The following is a 10,574-nucleotide window of genomic DNA, read 5'->3' as shown; positions in this document are numbered from 1 at the left end:
CCTCCTTCACCCCCCCCCTCCATCCCATTGGGGTCAGGGGGTCTCTCCCTCCATCCCATTGGGGTCAGGGGGTCTCTCCCTCCATCCCACTGGGGTCAGGGGTCTCTCCCCCCATCCCATTAGGGTCAGGGGTCTCTCCCTCCATCCCATTGGGGTCAGGGGTCTCTCCATCCATCCCTTTGGGGTCAGGGGGTCTCTCCCTCCATCCCATTGGGGTCAGGGGTCTCTCCCTTCACCCCCTTTTTGGGGTCAGGGCTGCTCACTCTTAATTCCCCCCATCCCATTGGAGTCAGGGGTCTCTCCCTTCATCCCACTGGGGTCAGGGGGGCTCTCCCTCCACCCCCTTTTCATCCCCTTGGGGTCAGGGGGTCTCTCCCTTCACCCCCTTTTTGGGGTCAGGGCTGCTCACTCTTAATTCCCCCCATCCCATTGGGGTCAGGGGTCTCTCCCTCCATCCCAGTGGGGTCAGGGGTCTCTCCTTCCATCCCATTTGGGTCAGGGGGTCTCTCCCTCCATCCCACCGGGGTCAGGGGGTCTCTCCTTCCATCCCATTGGGGTCAGGGGGGCTCTCCCTTCATTCCCCCCCATCCCATTTGGGTCAGGGGTCTCTCCCTTCATCCCACTGGGGTCAGGGGGTCTCTCCCTTCACCCCCTTTTCGGGGTCAGGGCTTCAGCTGGGAACAACAGCTGGAACAGCTGCACGGCGCTGCCCACGGGCTGCGGGACACGCGGAGCAAAACGACTCAACATCGCCGGGCAATTAGCACGGGGCAATTCATTAACACCGGGCAATGGGCACTGGGCTATTAATTAATACCGGGCAATGGGCACTGAGCAATTAATTAATACGGGCAATGGGCACTGGGCTATTAATTAATACCGGGCAATGGGCACGAGGCAATTAATTAACAGTGGGCAATGGGCACTGGGATATTAATTAACAGTGGGCAATGGGCACTGGGCAATTAATTAGCCCCGGGCAATGGGCACTGGGCTATTAATTAATACGGGCAATGGGCACTGAGCAATTAATTAATACCGGGCAATGAGCACTGGGCAAAGGGCACTGGACCACGAACAAGAGGCGAACGCCACCATGCGATAACCCCGCGCATAACCACCACCGCCTAATTAACGCCACTTAATTAACTCTGCGTCACGCTCCCACGCGGCCCCTTTAAGACCAAATCCCGCCCGCTGTGAGTGGCAGGCGGCTCAACCAATGAACAGCGAGCTCCGCCGGCTGGCTGACCAATGGGCGGCGAGCAGGGGGGCGGGGCCGGCGCGGCGGAGCCCCCGGCGCGGTGAGTGCGCGGCGCATGCGCGGGGCGAGGGGGGGGCGGGGGTCCCGCAGCGCTCCCGCGACCCCCGGAGCCGCCCCCGAACCCCCCGAACCCCCCGGAGCCCCCCGAGATCCACCCGGCCCTCCCCGCACCCCCCTGGCGCCTCCCGCAGCCCCCCCATCCTCCTGATGCTCCTTGCAGCCCCCCCTTCCTGCAGCCCCCCGACTCATTCTGCACCCCCCAATCCTTCCTGCAGCCCCCCGACTCTTTTCTGCACCCCCCAATCCTTCCTGCAGCCCCCCGACTCATTCTGCACCCCCCAATCCATCCTGCAGCCCCCCGACTCATTCTGCACCCCCCAATCCTTCCTGCAGCCCCCCGACTCATTCTGCACCCCCCAATCCTTCCTGCAGCCCCCCGACTCTTTATCCACCCCCCAATCCTTCCTGCAGCCCCCCGACTCATTCTGCACCCCCCAATCCTTCCTGCAGCCCCCCGACTGTTTCTGCACCCCCCCAATCCTTCCTGCAGCCCCCCGAGCCTTGCTGCAGCCCCCCCAAAACTGTGCCCGCATTGTGGACCCCCAAATCTTTCCTTAGAGCGCCCTGCAGCCCCCCCAAACCTTTACTGCAGCCCCCCAACCCATTTTCTTCCTGCACCCTGTAGCCCCCCAAAACCCTCCCCTTATCACAGCTTCACAACCTCATTGCACCCCCAAACCCTCTCTGCACCCCCGAAACCCTCACTGCACCCCCCAGACCCTCACTGCACCCCCAAATCCTCATTGCAGCCCCCCAAACCCCTCCCTTCATTGCACCCTGTAGCCCCCCAAAACCCTCCCCTTATTGCAGCTCCAAACCTCATTGCACCCCCAAACCTTCACTGCACCCCCCAAACCCTCATTGCACCCCCCAAACCTTCATTGCACCCCCAAACCTTCACTGCACCCCCCAAACCCTCACTGCACCCCCCAAACCCTCATTGCACCCCCCAAATCCTCACTGCACCCCCAAACCTTCACTGCACCCCCCAAACCCTCACTGCACCCCCAAACCCCCCCGTAGCCCCCCCAATCCCCTGACCCTCATTGCACCCCAGCCCCCCACTGCACCCTGCAGCCCACCCCGCCCCCGAGCCCCCCATTTCCCCCGAGCCCCCCGAGCCCCCCATTCCCCCTGAGCCCCCCATTCCTCCTGAGCCCTCCGAGCCCCCCAGGCTGGCAGCAGCCCCTCCCCCAGCGCGCCCTGCAGCCCCCCCCGCCCCGGGACCCCCGGTCCCCCCCCAGCTCCAGCCCCCCCAGCACCCCCCAGTCTGGCCTGACCTTCCCCACCAGTATCCTCCAGTCTGGCCAGCACTTTCCTCCCAGTATTTCCCAGTACGGCCGGACCTTCCCCACCAGTATCTTCCAGTCTGGTCAGCCCCTTCCTCCCAGTAACCACCAGTCCAGCTACCGTTTCTCCCCCAGTATCCTCCAGTCCGGCCGGCCCTTCCCCACCAGTGCCCCCCAGTCCGGCCCCACCAGTGCCCCCCAGTCCAGCCAACCCTTCCCTCCCAGTATATTCCAGTCTGGCCACCCCTTTCCTCCCAGTAACCACCAGTCCAGCTACCCATTTCTTCCCAGTATTTCCCAGTCCGGCCCCCCCAGTGCCCCCCAGTCCAGCCAACCCTTTCCTCCCAGTATCTTCCAGTCTGGCCAGCACTTTCCTCCCAGTAACCACCAGTCCAGCCACCGCTTTCTTCCCAGTATTTCCCAGTCCGGCCAACCCTTTCCTCCCAGTATCTTCCAGTCCAGCTACCCCTTCCCCACCAGTGCCCCCCAGCCCTTCCCCACCAGTATCTTCCAGTCTGGCCAGACCTTCCCCACCAGTAACCACCAGTCCGGCCACCCCTTTCCTCCCAGTATCTTCCAGTCTGGTCAGCCCCTTCCTCCCAGTAACCACCAGTCCGGCCACCCCTTTCCCCCCAGTATCTTCCAGTCCAGCCACCCCTTTCCTCCCAGTATCTTCCAGTCCAGCCAGCACTTTCCTCCCAGTATTTCCCAGTCCGGCCCCCCCAGTGCCCCCCAGTTCGGCCAGTCCGGCCCCCCCAGTGCCCCCCAGTCCGGGCAGCCCTTCACCTCCTTCCTCTTCCCGTGGGTGCCCCAGTCGGGCCGGCCCTTCTCGTACCGCACCCCCCCGGGGCTCCCCAAATCCTGCCAGCTGCTCCCGGCCGCCTCCCTGGGCCCCCCAAAACCCAGCCAGCCCTTCCCCCCCCTCGCCCCCCCGGGGGTCCCCCAGTCCGGCCGGCCCCTGTCCTACCGCAGCCCCCCCCGGCTGCCCAAATTCCCCTCGGGGGTCCCCCAGTCCGGCCGCCCCCTCCCCGTTTACACCATTTACACCCCCCAGCCCATCTCCCAATCCAGCAGCCCCCTCCCCATTTACACCCCCATTCACGCCCCCCAGTCCAGCAGCCCCCTCCCCATTTCCACCCCCCAGCCCCGCAGCCCCCTCCCCATTTCCAGCCCCATTTCCAGCCCCATTTCCACCCCCCAGTCCAGCAGCCCCCTCCCCATTTACACCCCCATTCACATCCCCCCCCAGTCCAGCAGCCCCCTCCCCATTTCCACCTCCCAGTCCAGCAGCCCCCTCCCCATTTCCACCCCCATTCACGCCCCCCAGTCCAGCAGCCCCCTCCCCATTTCCAGCCCCATTTCCACCCCCCAGCCCCGCAGCCCCCTCCCCATTTCCACCTCCCAGCCCCGCAGCCCCCTCCCCATTTCCACCCCCATTCACACCCCCCAGCCCCGCAGCCCCCTCCCCATTCACGCCCCCCAGCCCATCCCCCAGTCCAGCAGACCCTTCCCCTCCCCCAGCACCCCCCTGCCCCCCTCCCCGTGCCCCCCACAACCGCCGGACCCCCTTTCTCCCCGCCCCCTGCAGCCCCCCCGCCGCCGCCGCTCTCCGCGCCCCCTCCCGCCCATCTGGGGGGTCCCCTCGGCCCCCCAAAACCCCGCCACGCCCTGAGCCCCCCGCTGCCCCCCGCAGCCGCCGCGGGACCCCCGCGGGAGGGACCCCCGCGCCCATGGGGGACGCGCCGGTGCCGGAGCTGGAGGCGGTGCTGGCGGGGGGCGCCTGGGAGGTGGGCACGGATTTCGAGGGGTGCCCCGCGCCCCCCGCGCCCGTCCGCCTGGGCAGGGACGTCTGCTACGTGGTGCTGGCCGTGCTCTTCAACCAGGAGGTGAGGAACCCCGCTGCCCCCCGTGCCCCCCGTGCCCCCCGGTGCCGCCAGGACATTCCCCCGGTGCCTCCCGGTGCCCCCCGGTGCTGCCAGGACATTCCTCCAGTGCCCCCCGGTGCCCCCAGTGCAGCCAGGGCATTCCCCCAGTGCCCCCCGGTACTGCCAGGGCATTCCTCCAGTGCCCCCCGGTGCCCCCCGGTGCCCCCCAGTGCAGCCAGGACATTCTTCCAGTGCAGCCCCCAGTAGCCCCAGTATCCCCAGTAGCCACAGAGCTACCCCGGTACCCCGGTACCCCACTAGCCCCGGTAGCCGCGGTATCCCCAGTAGCCCCGGTACCCCACTAGCCCCGGTATCCCCATTAGCCCCACTAGCCCCAGTAGCCCCACAAGCCCCGCTAGCCCCGGTAGCCCCGGTAGCCCCACTAGCCCCGGTAGCCCCGGTACCCCGGTATCCCCACTAGCCCCGGTACCCCGCTATCCCCGGCAGCCCCGGTACCCCGGTAGCCCCGGTACCCCACTAGCCCCACTAGCCCCGGTAGCTCCGGTAGCCCCGGTACCCGCCTAGCCCCGGTAGCCGCGGTATCCCCACTAGCCCCGGTACCTCGGTATCCCCAGTAGCCACAGAGCCACCCCGGTAGCCCCGGTACCCCACTAGCCCCAGTAGCCCCGGTAGCCCCAGTAGGCGCTGTATCCCCACTAGCCCCGGTAGCCCTGGTACCCCGGTGCCCCGGTAGCCGCAGCAGCCCCGGTAGCCCCACTAGCCCCGGTAGCCCCGGTACCCCACTAGCCCCACTAGCCCCGGTAGCCCCGGTAGCCCCGGTAGCCCCGGTATCCCCACAAGCCCCGGTAGCCGCGGTACCCCGGTATCCCCACTAGCCCCGGTACCCCGGTATCCCCACTAGCCCCGCTAGCCCCGGTAGCCCCGCTAGCCCCACTAGCCCCGGCAGCCCCGGTATCCCCACTAGCCCCACTAGCCCCGGTAGTCCCGGTAGCCCCGGTACCCCGGTAGCCGCGGTATCCCCACTAGCCCCACTAGCCCCGGCAGCCCCGGTAGCCCCGGTAGCCCCGGCAGCCCCGGTAGCCCCGGTACCCCGCTAGCCCCGCTAGCCCCGGCAGCCCCGGTGCCCCGGTACCCCGGTATCCCCACTAGCCCCGCTAGCCCCGGTACCCCGCTAGCCCCGGTTCCGCGCTGCCGCAGGACGCCGTGCTGCTGGTGCAGGAGGCCAAGGCCGGCTGCCGGGGCCGCTGGTACCTGCCCGCGGGCCGCGTGGAGCCCGGCGAGCCGATCGCGGCCGCGCTGCGCCGGGAGGTGCGGGAGGAGTCGGGGCTGCTCTGCGAGCCCCTGACCCTGCTGGCCCTGGAGGAGCGCGGCCCCGCCTGGATCCGCTTCGCCTTCCTGGCACGGGCCACCGGTGCGTGCTGCCGCCTGGCACGGGGGCAAGGGGGGCACGGGGGGCTCGGAGGGTAAGGGGGGCTCGGGGGTTAAGGGGGGTAAGGGGGGCACGGGGGGTAACGGGGGTAAGGGGGGCTCGGGGGGTAAGGGGGGTAAGGGGTGTAACGGGGACTCGGGGGGTAACGGGGGCTCGGGGGGTAAGGGGGGCAAGGGGGCTCGGGGGGTAACGGGGGCACGGGGGGCACGGGGGGCTCGGGGAGCTCGGGGGGCAAGGGGGGCTCGGGGGGTAACGGGGGCTCGGGGGGCTCGGGGGGGTAACGGGGGCTCGGGGGGTAAGGGGGGTAACGGGGGCTCGGGGGGTAAGGGGGGTAAAGGGGGCTCGGGGGGCTCGGGGGGTAACGGGGGCTCGGGGGGTAACGGGGGCACGGGGGGCTCGGGGGGTAACGGGGGCTCGGGGGGTAACGGGGGTTCGGGGGGTAACGGGGGCACGGGGGGTAAGGGGGGTACGGGGGGCACGGGGGGTAAGGGGGGTAACGGAGGTAAGGGGGGTAAGGGGGGCACAGGGGGTAAGGGGGGCTCGGGGGGCTCGGGGGAGCGTCCCCGGCTGTGCCACGGGGTGGGAAATGGCATCTCCGGGGCGGGTGTCCCTGTCCCCTGCCAGCCCCGGGATGGGTGTCCCTGTCCCCAGCTGGCCTTGGGGGTCTTGGTGCCCCACCTGTGTCCCCTCTCAGGCCACCTCGGGGGTCTCAGTGTCCCCTGTCAGGCCACCTCGGGGATCTCAGTGTCCCCTCTCAGGCCACCTCGGGGGTCTCAGTGTCCCCTCTCAGGCCACCTTGGGGATCTCAGTGTCCCCTGTCAGGCCACCTCGGGAGTCGAGGGGTCTCAGTGCCCCACCCGTGTCCCCTCTCAGGCCAGTTCAGGGGTCTCAGTGTCCCCTCTCAGGACACCTCAGGTGTCTCAGTGTCCCCTCTCAGGCCACCTCAGGGGTCTCAGTGTCCCCTCTCAGGACACTTCAGGGGTCTCAGTGTCCCCTCTCAGGCCACCTCGCGGGTCCCGCTGCCCCACCCGTGTCCCCGCTGTGCCCCCCGCTCCGTGCCACCCCTGTGCGCTCAGGTGGGACCCTGAAGACCCTGGCGGAGGCGGACTCCGAGTCCCTTCAGGCCACCTGGTGGCGCGGGGACCCGCGCTCGCTGCCGCTGCGCTCGGCGGACATCCTGCCGCTGCTGGAGCTGGCCGCCCGCTACCGCCGGAGCCCCGCGCACCCCGCCACGCTGCCGCGGGAGCTGCCCTGCTCCCCGCTCTGCCTGCGCCTCCTGCTGCCCTTCACCAACGCCTCCGGCGACCTTTGGGTGCTGCTGGCCGCCGGTGGCACCCCGCGGCTGCCCGTGGTGGCGTGCGGCACGTCCCGCTCCGAGCTGCGTGCGGGGCTGCTGCGGCCGCTGCTGCGGCTGCTGCGGGAGCGCCTGGCCTGGGAGCCGCAGCCCGCGGCTCTGGGGCTGCTGGGGCTGCAGCACCGCCCCGGGGGCTCCGGGGACACCGACGGGATCTGCTTCAACGTGCTGCTGAGCGTGGCACCGGGCGCGGGGCGGGAGCGGCCGCCCGAGCCCCAACACCCCGCGCTGCGCTGGTGGCCGGTGCGGGAGGAGGAGATGCGGGAGCGCGTCCTGCGGAGGCTGCGGGGCACCGTGCCCGTCCGCAGCTAGCGCACGGGAGGGGTGGGATTGGGAATTTGGGGGGCTGTGCTAAAGGGGGAGCCCCCCGGGATGTGCCCCCGTGGGTGCGGGGTGCTGCGGGGCCGGGGTGTGGGCGCTGTGCCGAAGGGGAACCCCCGGGATGTGCTGCCGTGGGTGCGGTTTGGGAATTGGGGGGCTGTGTCAAAGGGGACCCCCGCGGGATGTGCTGCCGTGGGTGCGGTTTGGGAATTGGGGGGGCTGTGCTAAAGGGGGAGCCCCCCGAGATGGGCTCCCGTGGGTGCGGTTTGGGAATTGGGGCGCTGTGCCGATGGGGGAGCCCCCCGGGATGTGCTGCCGTGGGTGCGGGGCGCTGCGGGGCCGGGGTGCGGTTTGGGGGTGCGGGGAGAAGAAATAAATTCAGCCCCGCGACTCCTGTGGCTGCTGCGGGGCTGGGGTGCGGTTTGGGAATTGGGGGGGGCTGTGCCAAAGGGGACCCCCGCGGGATGTGCTGCCGTGGGTGCGGTTTGGGAATTGGGGGGCTGTGTCAAAGGGGAGCCCCCCGAGATGTGCTGCCGTGGGTGCGGGGCGCTGCGGGGCCGGGGTGCGGTTTGGGGGTGTTGGAAGTAGAAATAAAATCAGCCCCGCGACTCCTGTGGCTGCTGCGGGGCTGGGGTGCGGTTTGGGAATTGGGGGGCTGTGCTAAAGGGGAGCCCCCCAGGATGTGCTCCCGTGGGTGCGGTTTGGGAATTGGGGGGGCTGTGCTAAAGGGGAGCCCCCCGGGATGTGCTCCCGTGGGTGCGGGGCGCTGCGGGGCTGGGGTGTGGGCGCTGTGCCCAAGGGGAGCCCCCCGGGATGTGCTGCCGTGGGTGCGGGGTGAGGTTTGGGAATTGGGGGGGCTGTGCCGATGGGGAGCCCCCCGGGATGTGCTCCCGTGGGTGCGGGGCGCTGCGGGGCCGGGGTGCGGTTTGGGGGTGCGGGGAGCAGAAATAAAATCAGCCCCACTGCTGCTGCTGCTGCTGCGGCTGTTTCGTGTCCCCGGCTGCGGCTGGAGGTGGGAATGGGGGAAATGGGGAGGGGGTTTGGGGGGAAATGGGGAGTGGGGTTTGGGGTGTTTGGGAGAAATGGGGAGTGGGGTTTGGGGGAAATGGGGAGTGGGGTTTGGGGTGTTTGGGGGAAAATGTGGAGTGAGTTTGGGAAAATGAAAAGTGGGGTTTGGGCTGTTTGGGGATAATGGGGAGTGGGTTGGGAAAATGGGGAGTGGGGTTTGTGGTGTTTGCGGGCAATGGGCAGTAGGGTTTTGGGGGTGTTTGGGGGAAAATGGGGAGTGGGGTTTGGCAAAAATGGGGAGTGGGGGTTGGGGGTGTTTGGGGGAAAATAGGGAGTGGGGGTTTGGGGTGTTTGGGGGAAATGGGGAGTGGGGTTTGCCGAAAATGGGGAGTGGGGTTTGGGGATGTTTGCGGGCAATAGGCAATAGGGTTTTGGGGATGTTTGGGGGAAAATGCAGAGTGGGGTTTGGGGGAAATGCCGAGTGGGGTTTGGGGTGTTTGGGGGAAATGCTGAGTGGGGTTTGGGGTGTTTGGGGGAAAATGGGGAGTGGGGTTTGGGGATGTTTGGGGGAAATGCCGAGTGGGGTTTGGGGTGTTTGGGGGAAATGCCGAGTGGGGTTTGGGGATGTTTGGGGGAAATGCCGAGTGGGGTTTGGGGTGTTTGGGAGAAATGCTGAGTGGGGTTTGGGGATGTTTGGGGGAAATGCCGAGTGGGGTTTGGGGTGTTTGGAGGAAATGCCGAGTGGGGTTTGGGGTGTTTGGGAATGGGCACAGGAGGTGCTGCTGACTCAGCTTTATTGGAGCAGAGTCCCATCACCCTGGGGAGGGGCTGTGCGGGGTCTGTCCCCCAGCAGAGCACACACACGTGTCACACACACACACACACATGTCACACATGTCACACGTGTCACACATGTCACACTCCCCCTGCCACAGCGCCAGGCCAGGGCACACCCGAGTCCTTGCAGCTGAGGGGGGGGTCCCACACACCCCATTATTGCACCAGCGATGTTGGGGGGTCTGTGGGGTACAACCCCCCCCAAAAAGGCCGTTTTTTGGGGTTGGTGGCGCACCAGGAGGAGCTGAGCCCTGGCGTGGCGCAGCTGCTGCACCAGCTCCCCGATCACCTGGGGAGGGAGGGAGGGAGGGAAGTGTCACCCCCACGGGCAGGGGGTGTCCCCGTGTCCCCACGGCCCGGAGGGTGACATTACCCTGAGGAGGACGGAGAAGAGCGAGCGGCAGCCGGGGGCCAGGGGGGGAAGGGGTGCAGCAGGTACCGGTGGAGGTGGGTGTGGGGCAGGGCGGCCAGCTGGGGTCACCCGCAGGTTCCGGCTGTGGGGCTGCCATGGGGGGGATGCTCAGGTGTGGGGGTGACCCCCCCCTCACCATCCCCTGCTTCCCAGCCCATCCCAACCACGCTGATGCTTTTGGCCACTTTGTCCTTGCCATGGGGGTCCTGAGCCCCCCACGTGGGTCCTGAAAGGGCACAGGGCAGAGCTGGGTGGGCACCCAGGTGTGCCCCTGGTACCTGATCCAGGGGCACCCAGGGGCACCCAGGGGCACCCAGAGCCAGGTGGGCACCCAGGTGTACCCCTGGTACCTGATCCAGGGGTGTGCCCGGGTGTGCCCCCGGTACCTGATCCAGGCCAGGGACACCTTGGCCTGCTCAGGGACCAGGCAAGAGAGCGAGGAGAGGATGGGGGGAGTGGGGTGCACCCCCCAATTCCAACCCAACCCCTCCTGGGGGAGTCCAGGGAATCCCTCTGGCTGCCCTGGGACCCTGGCAGGGGTCAGGAACCCCCCTGGACAGAGCCCCCAGAGACACTGGCTGTGATCTCTGCCCATGGAAAAGAGTTTTCAATCCTACAGGATGAATTACAAGCTCTGAGTGTTTGATATCAGTAATAATTAAGTGTGGCACGGGTGCAAAAGTAAAATTTTAGGATTCTAGCTTAGGGGTCTAA

The 10,574-nt window shown here is 67.9% G+C and overlaps 2 protein-coding genes across 3 annotated transcripts; both read left to right on the top strand.

Annotated features, from left to right (window-relative positions):
* Nucleotides 1–1,200: 1,200 nt before the first annotated feature.
* Nucleotides 1,201–8,578, top strand: NUDT18 (nudix hydrolase 18). Of its 2 annotated transcripts, XR_012051729.1 has the most exons (5): nucleotides 1,201–1,304; nucleotides 4,307–4,499; nucleotides 5,697–5,910; nucleotides 7,005–8,241; nucleotides 8,443–8,578. XR_012051729.1 is itself a non-coding variant. In XM_072917651.1 (4 exons), exons 1-4 carry the CDS (start codon nucleotides 1,255–1,257, stop codon nucleotides 7,592–7,594), a joined length of 1,047 nt encoding a protein of 348 aa, XP_072773752.1. In that variant the 5' UTR covers nucleotides 1,201–1,254; the 3' UTR covers nucleotides 7,595–8,578. The 2 variants fall into 2 exon arrangements, 1 of the variants encoding a protein (XP_072773752.1); XM_072917651.1 differs by having other exon boundaries at nucleotides 7,005–8,578.
* LOC140680442 (uncharacterized) lies at nucleotides 1,320–4,285 on the top strand. The gene is made up of 3 exons (XM_072917548.1): nucleotides 1,320–1,323; nucleotides 2,617–3,764; nucleotides 4,202–4,285. Exons 1-3 carry the CDS (start codon nucleotides 1,320–1,322, stop codon nucleotides 4,283–4,285), a joined length of 1,236 nt encoding a protein of 411 aa, XP_072773649.1.
* Nucleotides 8,579–10,574: the final 1,996 nt, after the last annotated feature.

Source organism: Taeniopygia guttata, chromosome 22 (genome assembly GCF_048771995.1).
Source record: "Taeniopygia guttata chromosome 22, bTaeGut7.mat, whole genome shotgun sequence".
In the NCBI taxonomy this organism is placed as follows: domain Eukaryota; kingdom Metazoa; phylum Chordata; class Aves; order Passeriformes; family Estrildidae; genus Taeniopygia; species Taeniopygia guttata.
The sequence above is the reverse complement of the archived record's forward strand: the minus strand, read 5'-3'. Positions and strand labels throughout refer to the sequence as shown.